This window comes from Prunus persica, chromosome G6, assembly GCF_000346465.2.
Source record: "Prunus persica cultivar Lovell chromosome G6, Prunus_persica_NCBIv2, whole genome shotgun sequence".
Lineage (NCBI taxonomy): Eukaryota > Viridiplantae > Streptophyta > Magnoliopsida > Rosales > Rosaceae > Prunus > Prunus persica.
The window spans coordinates 8,937,445-8,954,557 of record NC_034014.1 but is presented as its reverse complement, the minus strand read 5'-3'; the positions used below and the strand labels follow the sequence as shown (position 1 = coordinate 8,954,557).

Below are 17,113 nucleotides of genomic sequence, written 5' to 3'. Positions count from 1 at the left end.
CCATCGAGGGGCTCCAGCCAGGTCTTACCGTGATCCCCTTTATAAGCGCGACGCTTCTGTCGGACTGGTCTGACGGCAGGATTGACGCTAAGCCCATGAGATATGATGTCTGGTGATATGCCAGGCATGTCATTGTAGGACCATGCGAAGACTTCGGAGTTGAGGCGGAGGAGGGCGACCAGGTCGGAGCGAAGCTCTGGCGAGATGGAGGTGCCGATCCGGACTTGTCGATCCGGGATATCGTCATGGAGGGTAACCAGCTCCAGGTCCTCCATGGGTTCGGCCTGTGGTGCGATGGACTCCTCCCTTGGGTCTTCAGGTGGTTCTGTGCCAGCTTGAGGAGGGGCGGGAGCCATGGTTACCGAAAGGGCCTCGCTCCTAGGTTGGCGATTGGTGGATTTTACTGCTGAAGCATAGCAGCTTCGGGCCCGAGTTGGTCACCGCGCACCGTGCCTGGGCCATTAGGAGTGGGAAACTTCAACAGCAGCATATGCGTGGAAATAAAAGCTTTTATTTGGGCCAAGGCTGGGCGGCCGAGGATGACGTTGTAGGCTGTGGGGCAATCGACGATAAGGAAGGGGGTAGTGATCGTGGTCCGCTGGGGTGCGGCCCCAATTGAGATAGGGAGATGAATGCTGCCAATGGGCTGGACCACATCACCCGAGAAGCTCACAAGGGGTGTGATGCTTCGGTCGAGTAGGTGAGGCGGGACCTGGAGTTCATTGAAGGCCTCGGCAAACATCACACTGACCGAGCTGCCAGTGTCCACCAGGATACGCCCAACGTCGAAGTTAGAAATGTCGGCCCGGATAATGAGTGGATCGTCATGGGGGAGGATAACACCACGCTCTTCCTCCTCGCAGAAGGTAATGGGGGCCCAGCCAGTCCTGTAGGTCTTTGGCAAGCGTCCCTGCGCGGTGCTGAAGACCTGGTGCGCATAGGTGGAGCGGACATAATGTTTGATGGAGTTGTTGGAGGTGCCAGCCAGGGTAGGACCTCCGCTGATGGTGGAGATCATGTTGATTTGTCGTTGGTGAGGGTTAGGCGGGGCTGGTATGTTGTGTACATAGTTGTCCAGCTTTCCCTCGCGGATGAGCCCTTCAATTATGTTGCGCAAGGCAACACAAGATTCGGTGTCATGGCCGCTGAATTGATGAAAGCGGCAGAAGACACCCGTGTTTGGCAGGGGCTTGCTGGATGGTCTCCGGGGGGGTGGCTTGGGGATGATAGGAGCTTCACGCACCAGGACATTCTCATAGGTGGTGTTGAGGGTGGTAAATACCTCGAACCTGGGCCTGGGTGTGAATGGAAGTGGGGCCCGATCAGCAGGCCTAGGAGGGTTGCTTCCGCTAGAGTGGTGGTGGTTGCCATGTCTGCCACATTTGTTGTTACCGAAGGGATGCTGGTAGCTATCCTTCCGCTTATGTTGTTGGTTGTCCTGGGTACTCGGGGCAGGGGTAGAATGCTGAGGTGGGGCTGGGGCGGGTGCTGAAGCAGGTGGAGGGTCAGCGAAAGCGTTGCGCATCAGGTTGGCTGGGCCACGCTTGGAATTGAAGTATTCAGCCTTAGCATGGACCGCTGCCTGCTTCATCAGCTCTGCATATGTGTTCCAACTGTTGCTATGAACCAGGTAGCGGAAGTTGGACTCGCGGAGGCCGCTCTTAAAAGCGCCGAAGGCAGCGCGATCGTCAGTGTCTGGGCAGCGGGAGTACTCATGACTGAATCGAGCTGCATATTCCCGAAGGGGTTCGTCCTCAGCCTGCCGAAGCATATACAAGTCGTCGGCAGAGTATAGGCGATCAGTCTGGATCATAAAATGGTCCAGGAACGTTGCTTGAGACTATCGAAGGAGTTGATGGTGCGGGGGTGGAGTCTGTAGAACCAGTTTAGGGCCGCGCCGCTGAGGGTGGAAGGGAAAAGGAGGCACATGCCTTCATCAGTGAGGCCTTTGCACCCAAGGGCAGACCGGAAGGAGTGGATGTGGGTGAGAGGGTCCTCCGTGCCAGTGTAGAAAGCGATGCGGAGTGGCTGGATATCTTTCTCCTGGTGGTAGTGGAGGATGCGTTCGGTAAAGGGCCCTGGTCGTGGTTTTGCCCAGAGGGGTTGATGGCTGCGATGTTGTTCGCTTTCCAGGCGCCGGACCTTTTCAAAGAGAAGCCTCATGGCCGGGTCGGCATGAGGGAGAGTTTCAGGTGCCAAAGGCCTGGGGGCGGGGCAGACAGGGACTGGGGATTGTTCCCAATTTTCCAGCGCCCCGGTGTGGTAATTTGGCCGGGTCTCTGAATTATAAAAGTCCCAAGTATCCGAGTCCCCGACACCTTCCTCGTCGGGTATGCGGACGGGGGCTGGCGAGGGGCCCAGGTGTGTCACCCGTGGGTCTTCGAGGTTGACAGGGATAGGGATCGGCCTTGGCTGACGGTCCGAGAGGCAATCCCTGCAATCTTGGTAGATCCTGACTGGTTCATGGGGCCGGTCCCTCGGTGGGGGAACGCAAAGGGGTCGTGACTGGGCTATCTCCGGATGAAGGTGGTCCTTACCCTTGCGGAGCCTAGCTTGGGCCGAGGCACTGTGGCTGGAATGTACTGGCTGGTTCGGCTGAGTAAGCCCAACGTTCTGGGTGAGGTCATGTTGGGCATCCTGGGTGTGATTCCTTTCCCAGTTCCGCTTTAAAACACGGTAGTCATGTTCTAGCTCAACATTCCTGCAATGAAGGTGCTCGTATTTTTCCGATATTTTAGTGACACTGTCGCGGAGGCGCTCCACTTCTGCCTGGAGAGTGGCATCTTCCGAAGATTTCCTTCTAGAAGTACCATCGCGGGGGGTATGATGTTGGGTATCGCGGCTATCCTCGGTCGGCATAGCAGAATGTGGGGTGAAGAAAAGGCGACGGGGCCTGAGGGGTGAAGGAGCCAGCTGGGCTGATAGAGAAAGAGGAGATGCAAGTGTCGAATTCCCACAGACGGCCCCAAACTGTTGATGCTCAAAATGGCCCGGCCAATATTGAGTCCAACTTAGTGATTAGATGTGCTGAGTCTTCAGCAGAGAAGAAGGCTGAGGCCCTTGGTGAAATGGGTTGGTGAGAGACCTGTAGAAGGTAAAAAGAGGAGAAGCAATCGTTAAGCTTCGGACACCGGTGTGGTGCCGGCCGAAGGTTCTCCGATGCCTAAGTCAGTTACAAGTAGTAATTCTGGCAGAGTAACAGTAAAAGTGGGAGAATAGTTGTCTTTTGTACCTGGGTACTGTTCCCTATTTATAGGAAGGTGAAAGTAGGAGTTTTGCACAAAGTTCCAATGTGGGACTTTGTGCAAGCCGTTGTGGTGGCGACACGTGTCCTGGAGATTAGGTTTGGCAGCTGGGAGCTTCGGTAGGTGTCTGGCACCTTGGAAGTGTGTCTTCCTTCGGCACAGGAGAAGGCGTGGCTGTCTTGGTGCTAGTCACTTTGGTGCTGGGTCTGCTCGGTTCATTATGGTGTAAACACAACTGGCATTTTTCTTTTGGACATTGGTACGACTATGACATAAACATTACCTACTAGTAACTTTTATCCAGATCAATATGGTTGCAATACACTTTTTTCATAAATGGTGGCTCAATGTTTTGCAGTTTTAATATAGATTTCATTCCTGCATGATGGGGAAAGTTGATTATATCATCCCAAGACTTGTGATCGGGTAAAAACTTGTTCATATATATAAATAGAAATGCATACTCATTGGATTATGTTGTTCATATATATATATATATAGTTTAAAAAATCTGATATATTATTTATTTATTTTTCAATCTTGTTCTTATTCTGAATGCCTATGTAAACAGAGCATTCATTCAGTTCCTCTGCAGTTACAGCACCTTACCATTGTATGCCATTGTCACATAGGTGAGATGAAGGATTATAAAGAATTAATGCAATTGCATTATCTTTGTTATGCTTCCTTTTAAAGATGTTAGACTGAGGTGTGTATGGTTACTTGTAATGAAGATGGGAGCTAAGATGAAGCCGGCAATATTTGAATAAAAAACAAGTCAAGCCCTTGCTAAGTGGGTTCGGAAGGCAGAAATGAGAAAGGCGTTGAGAAAAGCTACTAGTGGTTCTACCCAAGTAGATCTCAATCAGGCTTCTATGATAGTTCAATTCGCTGAAGTACAAAATAAAGAGTCTGCAAGAGAAATTGCGCTTGAATTGCCACTTAGGGAAGAATATGAAGGTTTTCACTTTGAGTTACCTTTTGAAACCTCACCCTCACGCTCAAACCCATAGTGACTGTTAGTAGTAAAACTTCAACAAAATGAAGTTTGATGTAGAATGAAACATAGCCTATAAGCAAGTGGAAGGAAACCTCGAGAAGCTCAATTGTTCTCTGCAGATTTGAACTTTCATCTATACTTTTTCGTGTAATTAAGTTGATTTTCATCGATGTCTGCACTATCTATTAAATATAATAAGAGAAGAGAGACCCTTGTACCTAATTTTTATAGAATATATATGAAGTGATCTGTATATGAATGATGCTTTTGAATAATAAACACGTGCAGAAATATATAGCTATCTATATAGCTTATATACGTATGATGCCTCTGCTTTAGTATAGTTCTATTTAGGACAGAACATGTCATGCTCTATATATTAGAATGAAATATGCTTGTTTTTTGAATGAGAAAGTGGCTGCAGTGGGTGTTCAAATAAAGAGGACTTCACAACACAGTTGCGTTCCCATAGCTGATGCTTTAACTGGGGAGGTTACGGATGTTTTTCATCTCCTTAATTCTCAAGCGCAGTTTAATACTGCTAGCTAGAGATGCAGTGCAGAGAATAAGTATTTTGTTGCAAAATATGATAACTTTCTTGTTTGAATTCTGAGATTCTGGTGATTTGGGTCTTTTCTAGGTCATTATTGGCCATCCAGAAAGAAGACTATTCTAAAGGATTCCAATAAAGGGAACAAGCGTGTGCACTTTTAACTTAATTTCTGGCATGTTGGATACAACTTAATCCAATCAACTATTGTTTTGTTACTTTGGTACTCTGCGTAATGTGTATACTTCTTTGGTTTAGTATATCTACTGTGAATATCTCCCATTTTATTTTGGTACAATTATACAGCTCTTTAATATCAAAATAGTCCTAGTTAACATTTTTGTTAGATATGCATCGATTACAAATGAGTACTCTGAACAACTTCAACATTACTTGATGTTCCAAATCCCTGGCAGAACTTTAGAGCAAAGCTTCAAAAGGCTAATATGAGATTGCTTAATTTCATAATTGGAAAGTAATAAAAAAGAACATGGATTTAGACTGTCCTAATCACGAGGTTTGTGAACCTAATTAACGAAACATTAGTAGTTTCAAAAATAATTGTGGGGAATCAAGACGTGAAAAATAAGTCTTTTATTCTTAAGATTTTCACTATGAAGGAGAGAGAAGGAAGTGGCTCATCTAATTTCCCTGAACCACAGTCCAAGCCAGCAGTTGACACTCAATCTATAAGTGGCATAGAGCTTTAAATGTAGGCTAGTCAATATGTTCAGTCCTTTCGAGTTTTTGTAGCAACATGGAATGTAGGAGGGAAATCTCCTCGTACTTGCCTAAATATGGACGATTTTCTTCAGGTTAACAATGAATCATGTTGTATTTTGGCTCATCATTGATGCATGGAAGGAAGAAGAAATCCAAGGCGTTGCAAGAAGGAGCAATGGGAAGGAGAAGAAGAAGTCGCGAGGAAGCTACAGAATTAGGCGACTGGTCAGTTCGTGGCCAAGAGCAACATTCGCGGAGAAAGAAGTCATTGTGCCAAAACAATCGGTCGCTAGGAGGAGCGAAATAGGGAAGTCTTGGCAAATTATTTAGGTAGGAGTTCTACTTCAATTTGCATTCTTGATTCCGGGCGTTCGTTTCATGTGTGTTCAAATATGAAGGAGTTTGATACATATGAAGAAAGGAAGGGTAACAAGATTTCGTTGAGAGACAAAACGAGTTGTGAAGTTTTGGGCGTGTGAACAGTGAAGATAAAGATGCATGATGGTGTTGTTAGGAGCCTTAGTGAGGTGAGGCATATACCAGAACTAAGAAGGAATCTTATTTCCATTGACGCTCTAAATAGAGCAGGGTATTTGTATAAGGCCAAAGAAGGAAAAATCTTAGTCACACAAGGTTTGGTGGTGATTATGAGGGGGGAGATTCAACCTAACAACGTTTATCAACTTTTGGGGGATACAATAGCAAGTGGAGCCGAAAATTCTACTATGGAGGCGTTTTGTACAAGAGAAAAGTGGGCAAGGGATCTTACTGTCAAGTAGCCGGTGCAACGGAATGAAGCTACGAGTTCACTCAAGACTAGTTGGGCAAGAAAGGTTAATTAGGATTGTGTGATTAAAAGTTCATCGTTAAAAGTGCTTGATTTCAAAGGTGTAGAAGTGGCGAAGTCAGAGGACAAGGTCCACAAGGGTGAAGTTAAGACAAGGGATGATAGGGAGAATGTTGTTGGGTATGTGGCAATCGTAAAGGTTCTTCTTACCAAGATGGTCATGGAAGGGACTCTAAGGCGGATGAAGCTTGACACAAGGGTTGAAGAAGATGAGTACCTACAACAAACTCACAAAGGGGTTCTACTTAAGGTGGAGCCTTCATAACAAGCAATGTCCAAGGATAAGGAATTCATCAACCCGTCCCTAGGTCTTGGATGGAAGGACAAAGAAGATTCAATTACATTTTGGAGTGCTTTGGGGAGCATGATCGAGAATGTTCGATGGGTGCTTTGATGAAAAGGAAAGAGTTAGTTCAAAAATCCAAGAGCAAAGTTAGTAGCTACGTGGGGATTTATAGAACAAAGGTTAGTATGTGGTTTGCAAGTCAAGGCATGTCAAGAGTTCAAGGTTCCAAGAAGGCGAGGAGCAAGGAGTTCGGCATGGGGGATCTCTCTTCTACACAAGAGGTTTGGGTTTCCAAGTTTAGCATTAGTGGAGCACCTTCTCACCTAAGGTGCATTGAGGCAAGAGGTTTCTTGTCATAGTAGAGCTCTTAGGAATTTCTAGAATGGTTTCCAAGAGGTTGAAGAGGTTCTAGGGGTCAACAATTGTTCATGGGTGATTGATGGTTCGTCAAGGTGGAGATTGTTGTGTTTTGGCTCACTATTGATGCGTGGAAGGAAGAAGGAATCCAAGGTGTTAAAAGAAGGAGCAACGGGAAGGAAAAGAAGAAGTCGTGAGGAAGCTATATCACCAAGCGACTAGTCGGATTGATCAAGCGACCGGTCAGTTCGTGGCCGAGAGCAATGTTTGTGAAGAAAGAAGTCACTATGCCAAAATGACCGGTCACTAGTAATGAGGGATTGGTGGCCCCGTGTTTTTCCAGTTGACGTGTTTTGGGCTTTCAACTGGTTTTAGGCAAGTTTTAGTCTAGTTTGACTAGGTTTTAAGTCTTCTACTCCTAATACAAGTGTACTAAAGTCCTATGGTCTATAAATAGGCAATTTAGCGCTAGGGTTCAGAAGAATAAGAAGAGAGGAGAATTAAAGAGTGAATTTTCAAGGGAGAAATATAAGGCAGAATTCAAGGGTAAATTCTTGAGTGTTTACAAGGGCATCAAAGGATTTGAGAAAATGTGAGAGAAAAGAGAGTTAGGGTTCTTGTGAGAGCTAAGGGGATTCTTGATTATAACCAAAGTTGTTTTTAAATACTAGTGAATTTCTCAGGTGGATCACAAGATGTAGGCACGAGGCCAAACCTCTATAAATCTTTGTGTTCTTGTGTGTGTTTATTTTCTCTCCTCAGTGTGTGTGTTTTATTCTCAAGGGGTTTGTGTGTGTGCCATCACAAAGTCCATCAACGACAAAGTTTTGGAGTGTTTCCGCACAACAAAGCAGACATATATGTCTTGGGTTTTCAAGAAATTGTCTATTCAAATGCAAAAAATGTGCTAGTTCCACAAGATAATGAACTTGCAACAAAATGGCTTGGTTTAATCAATCAGTCCCTGAACAAATCACCAAACAGGTTTTCAAGAATCAAAGTCGATGGTTCTTTATTTTCTTCGAAGCTTTCCTCTAAAAAGTTCACTAAGACTTTAAGAACAAAGAGCAAAATGAGGTTAAAGAGTTGCACCTTCACTTTTGAACCATATGAAAATGGATCAAATGTTTTTGATGCATCGAAAATTTAAATGGTGTATACTAACAACCATTTTAAGTACAACCTTATAGCTAGCAAACAAATGGTGCAAATTTTTGATACCATTTGGGCGACATACAATTTATTAGCCACTGAAGAATCTCTTGCATAAGTTGTGGGATAATGGGATGCCTTGGAAACAAGGGTTGTGTTTCTTTAAGTTTTTATTCCAAAAGACAAATTTTTGCTTTGTATGCAGTCGCTTAGCATCGTGTTAGAGAGAGGGGGACAAGCTTGGGAGAAATTTGGATGTGTTAGAGATATTTGAGAGCACTCAATTTCCTAACATTTTCCAAACAACTCATCGCATGATGTGGAATAAAATTATAGGACATGATGTGGTCATATGGTTAGGGGACTTAAATTACAACATTGCTTTCAGCTATTCTGAAACCCGAAAGCTTTTGGAAATAATGACTGGGATGAACTTCTTAACAAACATCAACATAAGATTAAAAGATAAGCATAATGAGTATTCAATGGATGGAAATAAGGAAAAATATATCTTGCACATATGTACAAATATTTTAATAACAAAGACATATACTTTGGAGAGATAAAAACATCCAAAAAGAACAAAGGAAACTCATCTTGGTGTGATAAAATACTATGGCATGGAAATGAGATTAACAAATTTCTTACACATGCAAAGAGTCCCAATTGTCTGACCACGAACAAGTTTATGCAACATTTGTTGTGGATGTTGTCAATGAGCATGAATTAATGAACTATCTAACCCTAATATAAATATTAAATTTGAAGATTTTTTTAGAGCATTTCAAAAGGAGAAATTGAATCCTATGTGGCACTTTGAATAGGTTCTAAAATGTTAACTACCGCCTAGTTGAAAAAAAACCAAAATTTCCTAATTAGATGAAATGAAGTAAAATTAATGATGCATAACTCTTTACATTACAAAATGTGTAAATGGTTCTCCAACAAGTGGTACATTAGGTCCCGTGTCCGAAATGTCGGATAAACGTATCCGTTAGTCAAATAATCCATCTGTTGACTCAGACATGTATTGGAGAGTACAAATGCCTATGCTTGATTTTTACCTCACACAATAAGATTGCAATCTTTTTCCCATCTCTTTATAAGTTAACCAAAAAACAGAATGGTTTGTACAAATTCTTGTATTGTGAGACAGTTGAAATTCTTTCTCCCATTTTGTATCCAACCACATATATGCTACGGCGTACACGATTAAATTAGAGTATTCGTGCTTGCAGAACACACTATTTTTGTTGTTGTAGCAACATGGAATGTAGGAGGGAAATCTTCTCGTACTTTCCTAAATATGAATGATTTTCTTTAGGTTAACAATGAATCAGACATATATGTTTTAGTTTTCAGGAAATTATCTATTTAAATACTGAAAATGTGCTAGTTCCACAAGATAATGAACTTACAACGAAATGGCATGCATTAATCAATCAGTCTTTAAACAAATCATCAAACAGGTCTTTAATAAGCAAAGCTGATGGTTCACTGTTTTCCTCAAAGCTTTCCTCTAAAAATTTCACTAAAACTTTAAGAACAAAGAGTAAAATGAGGTTGAATAGTTGCAGTAGCAGTTTTGAACCAGATGAAAATGGATCAAATGTTTTTGATATATCAAAAATTTTAATGGCATCGACTAGGAACCATTTTAAGTACAACCTTATAGCTAGTAAGCAAATGATTCAAATTTTTGATACCATTTGGGCGAGGAAGAAGTATATACAATTTGTTAGCCAGTTAAGAATCTCTTGTGTAAGTGGTGAGATCATGGGACGCCTTGAAAACAAGGGTTGTATTTCTTTTTAGAAAGAGGTGGACAAGCTCGGGAGAAATTTGAATGTGTTAGAGATATTTAAGAGTACTCAATTTCTTAAGATTTTCAAAACAACTCCTCACATGATGTTGAATAAAATTACAGGACATGATATGATCATATGGTTAGGAGACTTAAATTACAACATTACTTTGAACTATTCCGAAATCCGAAAGCTTTTGGAAACAATGATTAGGATGCATCTCTTAACAAACACCAACATAAGATTAAAACATAAGCATAATGAGTATTCAATGGATGGAAATAGGGAAAAATTTACTTTGCACCTATGTACAAATATTTTAATAATAAAGACATGTACTTTGAAGAGACAAAAACTTCCAAAAAAAACAGAGGAAACCCATCTTGGTGTGATAGAATACTGTGGCATGAGAATGAGATTAACAACTTTCTTACACACACGGAGAGTTCCAATTGTTTGACCATGAACAAGTTTATGCAACATTTGTTGTGGATGTTGTCAATGAGCATGAATTAATGAACTATCTAGCCCTAATATAAATATTAAATATTAAATTTGAAGAGTTTTTAGAGTATTTCAAAAGAAGAAACTGAATCCCATGTAGCACTTGTAATAGCTTATAAGGTGTTAACTATTTCTGAGTTGAAGAAAAATCAAGTTTTTCAAATTAGATTAGATGAAGTAAAATTAATGATGCATAACTCTTTACATTACAAAGGTGTAAATGGTTCTCTAACAAGTGGTACATTAGGTCCCGTGTCCGAAATGTTGGATAAATGTATCTGTTAGTCAAATAGTCTATCTGTTGACTCCGACATGTATTGGAGCGTACAAATGCCTATGCTTGAATTTTAATTTACATAATAAGATTGCAATCTTTTTCCCATCTTTTCATAAGCTAATAAAAGAACAAAATGGTTTATACATATTCTTGTATTGTGAGACAGTTGCAATTCTTTCTTCCATTTTGTATCCAACCACATATATGCTACGATGTACATGACTAAATTAGCGTATTCGTGCTTGTAGAACACACCGTTTTTTTTTTGTAGCAACATGGAATGTAGGAGGGAAATCTCCTCGTACTTTCCTAAATATGAATGATTTTCTTCAGGTTAACAATGAATCAGTTATATGTCTTGGGTTTTCGGGAAATTATCTATTTAAATGCTGGAATTGTGCTAGTTCAACAAGATAATGAACTTGCAATGAAATGACTTGCTTTAATCAATCAGTCTTTGAACAAATCACCAAATAGGTCTTCAAGAAGCAAAGCCGATGGTTCACTTTTTTCCTCAAAGCTTTCCCCTAAAAATTTCACTAAAACTTTAAGAACAAAGAGTAACAGCAGCAGTTTTGAACCAGATGAAAATGGCTCAAATATTTTTTATACATCAAAAATTTTAATGGCGTCTACTAGGAACAATTTTGAAAACAAGAGTTGTATTTTTTTTAATTTTTATTCTATAAGACAAACTTTTGCTTTGTATGCAGTCACTTGGCATCTTGTTAGAAAGAGGTGGACGAGCTCGAGAGAAATTTAGATGTGTTAGAGATATTTAAGAGTACTCAATTTCCTAAGATTTTCAAAATAACTCATCACATGATGTTGAATAAAATTACGGGACATGATATGATCATATGGTTAGGGGACTTAAATTACAACATTACTATGAACTATTCCAAAATCTAAAAGCTTTTGGAAACAATGATTGTGATGCATTTCTTAACCAACACCAACACAAGATTAAAAGATAAGCATAATGAGTATTCAATGGATGGAAATAGGGAAAAATCTACTTTGCACCTATGTACAAATATTTTAATAATAAAGACATGTACTTTGGAGAGACAAAAACTTCCAAAAAGAATAGAGGAAACCCATCTTGGTGTGATAGAATACTATGGCATGAAATTATGACTAACAACTTTCTTACACACGCGGAGAGTCCCCATTGTTTGACCACGAACAAGTTTATGCAACATTTGTTGTGGATGTTGTCAATGAGCATGAATTGAAGAATGAACTACCTATCCCTAATATAAATATTAAATTTAAAGAGTTTTTAGAGCATTTCAAAAGGAGAAACTGAATCCCATGTGGCGCTTTTAATAGGTTCTAAAGTATTAACTATTCCCGAGTTGAAGAAAAACTAAGTTTTCCTAATTAGATGAGATGAAGTAAAATTAATGACGCATAACTCTTTTCATTACAAATGTGTAAATGGTTCTCCAACAAGTGGTACATTAGGTCCCGTGTCCGAAATGTTGGATAAATGTATTCGTCAGTCAAATAGTCTATCTGTTGACTTCTACATGTATTGGAGTGTACAAATGCTTATGCTTGATTTTTACTTCACACAATAAGTTGCAATCTTTTTCCCATCTCTTCAAAAGTAGAAAAAAGAAAAAAATGGTTTGTAAAAATTATTGTATTGCGAGATAGTTTCAATTCTTTCTCTCTCATATTGTATCTAACCACGTATATGTTTATTCGTGCTTGTAGGACACACCATTTTTTTGTAGCAACATGGAATGTAGGTGGGAAATCTCATTGTACTTGCCTAAATATGGACGATTTTCTTCAGGTTAACAATGATTCAGATATATATGTCTTGGGTTTTTAGGAAATTGTCTATTTAAATGCTGAAAATGTGCTAGTTCCATAGGGTAATAAACTGTCAACAAAATGGCTTGCTTTAATCAATCAGTCATTGAACAAATCACTAGAAAAGTCTTCAAGAAGCAAAGCCGATTGCAATTTTTTTTTCCATATGATAATAAGTTAACAAAAGAAAAAAAAAATAGTTTGTACATATTCTTGTATATATTTTGAGACAGTTGCAAATCTTTATCTCATATTGTATCTAACCGTGCATATGCTAAGGGGTACGCGACTATATTGGCATATTGGTGCTTGCAGTACACACCAAGGTAGGCCCGGTTCAAACTTGGTTCATATTTACCTATTTTGAGTTCGACTATGAGTGTCACTTACATAAGTAAACCCTTATAATCTCTTTGGCTTTATGAACTTAGTCTCATAATCGGATGATGATTAAGTAGTTTAGGTTTAAATTAATTAGTATGTTAAACCAGTTAAAGGAAGAAAAATAACGAAATATCTAAATGTTATCATATTTATAATAAAATCATATGATAATGATTATTGGGTGTAGGATCAACATTTCACATTGGATGATTAACCACATGATATAACAGTGATGATGATTAAGGTGTTTAGTTTTAAATTAATGGGTATATTAAGTCAGATAAATGAAGAAATATAAGGAAAAACATATGATGATGGTTATTGTATGTAGGATCAGGGTTGCACATATGATGATTTTCTTCAAAAGTCATGTAACTCTACATCAATGGGTCTTTAGATGACAATTGATGGCCCGGTTAGAACTTAGTTCACATGTAAAACAAAACCTATCATCAATCGTGCAACAACCTTAAACAAAAACCTAACTTCCATACGCATTGCATTCGCCTTCTCCTTATGATGTTATTACACCTTTATCATACTTCCTTCCTCTCCAAAACCCACCCAAAACCCGATTTGATTTGTTAATGGTGAGCTCGATTCGAAGCTGAGAAGAGAGTTAGGTTTTTTCGGTGGTGTTCTTACATTTTTAGGCGATTTAGATGGCAATTTCGTCAAGTGAGGTATGAAAATTCATCCCCTCATCATGCTCTATCTGTTGATGTAAGTATTGTAAATCGATTTTGAGGTTTTACAGATAGTTCAAAATACCCATTTTTGACTGACGGTTTCAACTCCTTTCCGGCTAGTTTCGACTAGTTTTTGGTCGTGATCCAAGAACAAAAATTGATCCCATAGTTAGTATAAATCTATTGGTATAGGTATGGTAGGATGTTTCAAGAATTTTCCGGTCGTCAGAATTTTTCCAAGACACCCACACACCGTCGGAGGGTGGGCCACTGGGTGACTGCCCATTGTGTTCTAAAACACTCCCCTCGTCGTCCCGAGCATGACGGTATGCTCGGATTTAGAATTGGTTGTCGTTTGACTATGGAGTGGATACTGCGCCTATTATGTGATATCCGAGTTCGGTAGGTTCAGACCGTTCGATCGGTCCCAATTTCAATTATGTTGATCTCTGTACCTCTAGGATCGTGTAGGAACTCATGGATTGAGAATCGGAGTCCTGAATACTCCGAATCAATTATGCCAGGGTTAGGCGAAGCGATCGCCATCCGATAGTGAGATTGGCTCACATTCGACTGCTCAATCGAGACCAAACTTACATGACTTGTTTAGTGGATGTTGTGGAATATGTAAGAATTTTCTTGGATCAGAAATCGAAGGTCGTGGGTCTTGCGGGGCCTGTTGACCAATATGGGAAGTTTGACCCTTTAGTTGACCGTCAGTCTTCCGAGGTAGTTTCACCATTCGAAAAGTATTAGAATTACCTTATAAATGAGTCTTGATTGTTATTTGAGTTATTTGGGGTTCTGAGATTATTTTATTGTTTTAATTGTGTGGTTATCGGATGTTATAATGATATTTGAAGTTGATGAATATTTTGGGCCTTTATGAAATTTATATTTTTGAGATTTTATTTTCTATACTATGAATAAATATTTAGGTACAGTGGAATAATGAGAATTTGGGAAATTTAAATTAAGGGAGGGTATATTATTAAATATTTTATATTATATATATATATATATATATGTATATGTATATGTATATATGGGTTGTGAATCTCACCATCATATATACCTTCCCTGCTTACTATACCCACACATGGCATTGGATTTTTCCGCGTGTAGGCTCCCTTGGATACTAGTTACTGTCACTTTACCATACATGACATTGAATTTTCTGGCATGTGGTAAAGGTCTGGGCACCTTTGGGTGTGCTGTAGGCCCTTGGCGGGGCAATTTGCATGCGTAGGACATGGTTTGGTTTGACCACACATGGTGTTGGATTTTTCGGCATGTGTGCTGTAGAGTGGTAGTCCCCCGGTTGGACAACTCATCCCTAGATGCAGGGTAGGAAGTTAAAACCCTGCGAGCTAGTCAAACAATCTCCGTCTTAGATTGTTTTCCCCTGGTACATGATGTGTACTATGATATGTACCTCCCCTGGTTACGTAACCCACACATTGCGTTGGATTTTTCTGCTTGTGGACTCACTTAGTTACTATCACTTTACCGCACGTGGCATTAGAATTCTCGGCATGTGGTAAAGGTCCGGGCACCTTTGGTCGAGTGTGCCGCCCCTTGATGGGGCAGCCTACATGCGTAAGACATTGTTTAGTTTGGTCACACATGGTGTTGGATTTTTTGGCATGTGTGCTGTAGAGCGGTAGTCCCCCGATTGGACAACTCGTTCCCTAGCCATATGGTTAATTGAGGATTCTTCCATGTGGTTTAGTCAAACAATCCCCGTGTTGGATTGTTTTTCCCTGGTACATGATGATGGTGTAGGGTGTATATATATATGTGGAAAAATATGTGGATTCGTTTCCAGGTTGGGGTTTCTTGAGCATGTGCATGGTGAGTGCTCTACACAAGTGTGATCATTGTTATGATGTTTGGACAGTGTTGTTTTACAATATACGCCTTGGATATGATATAATTGCGAGAAAGAAATGATTCTGGAAAAGTAATTTGAGTTTAGAGTAAACGGATAGTTTTAAAAGAGTTATGCATAGTACATGTGAGTTTTACAGAGAAATGGTTTTGAGTTATGAATCATGGGTAGAAAGGAATTTATTAAATATTTAGTTATATGCCTTGTGGTAATTGAAGTTGGGAATGAATCTAAATTTAATTGTTGGTTTTATTTGGACAATATCTGTATATTTTTCGAATTGTGATCTTTTTTAGTCGGAAGAACTATGTGTGACTTGATCCCTCTTTAAGGACACGTAGGCAACCTGAGTTACCCTAGATGTAACCGCAAATTGATCTGTTTGAGTTTTGTTTGATTTGTTATAGTACTCTGCAACAAGACCCAATTGTAGTTCACCTTAAGGAATAAAAAAAATTAATCTCAAGTTATACTTTCAAGTACGAATAATCATCAAGTTTTTTCCATACTCGAGATGTTAACCAATTGGACATAAATTTACTCTCGACATGTTTACTAATGATGCCATGGGCTGACACACATTGTGTTTTACGAAGTATACCCAAGACCTTGTTATCAACAAACTACGACTGTGAATTAAATCCCCCCATTTAATTCTTTTTATTAATGAAGGCCAATTATAATTGAACTTTACAGGATTTCCATAAGTTATGGTTGACACTTAGCAGTATGTTTGAAGACATCTTCTTCCAAATCATATCCACTACTTTGCACAAAGATTTGATCAATTGTATCTCAAAAGTATTCTCTTTTCTTACTCAGAGTAGAGATTCCTTATTGTACATTCATTTGTCTTTGTGACTTCATTAGAGTCCCGACAACACCTTTGGGTCATGTCTTGTAACACAACTGTCTAGTATTCTCAAAGACAAATAAGAGAGCTACAACACAACTGTGATGTCTCAAATCTGAGGATTAGTTTGCACCATTGCTATTCATGAGTTCTAACTTGACATGTAAATGAAGACTTCCATTCTAGTTTTCATAGTTTGATCGCGTTCAGTGTTCTTGTTCTCTTACAAGCACTTACACATTTATCTTGGTGTCTTTACACGCAATGACTTGAGACTTGTCGTTCTCCCACAAATTACAAGAAGATAAATAATACATCAATGACATGTTTAGTTACTTGGAATGAGGGAACTAATAAGGAATTAGGAAACTTAGGAGGGGGAGTAACGAATTGAAATTTGATCAACTACCCTATATAGTTGATAAATTTCCTCTTTTGACGGTATTTGATTACTAATTTTAAAGTGGGACACACATATTTTTTATTTCTTTTGTTTTAGTAAACGTGGGGTGTTTATATATGTGCTCCAAGTTGTTCTCAAAGAATTTTGGGATTTCATTCCATCACCAGGTATTACATATTCAATCAAGTGGTATACGGTCTTGAATGGATGGCCCTTGCTGCCAAAGGGTGGTCACACACCTAAAGACTAGGAATCTGATATATTTTCTCCTTTATGGCATATTTATTAATCCATAATTGAATTAGGAGGAATTGAATTGT

The 17,113-nt window shown here is 39.8% G+C and overlaps 1 protein-coding gene and 3 pseudogenes across 1 annotated transcript in view; 3 read left to right on the top strand and 1 right to left on the bottom strand.

The window, feature by feature from the left end:
• The window catches only part of LOC109949591, a 3,039-nt gene extending 2,683 nt beyond the window's left edge, over positions 1–356 (bottom strand). The window contains exon 1 of the mRNA XM_020565661.1: positions 29–356. Coding sequence (XP_020421250.1) covers positions 29–356 — 328 coding nt within the window. The remainder of the gene's footprint in view (positions 1–28) is intronic.
• On the top strand, positions 8,159–8,913 carry LOC109949590 (annotated as a pseudogene).
• On the top strand, positions 9,135–10,518 carry LOC109949589 (annotated as a pseudogene).
• On the top strand, positions 10,742–12,058 carry LOC109949588 (annotated as a pseudogene).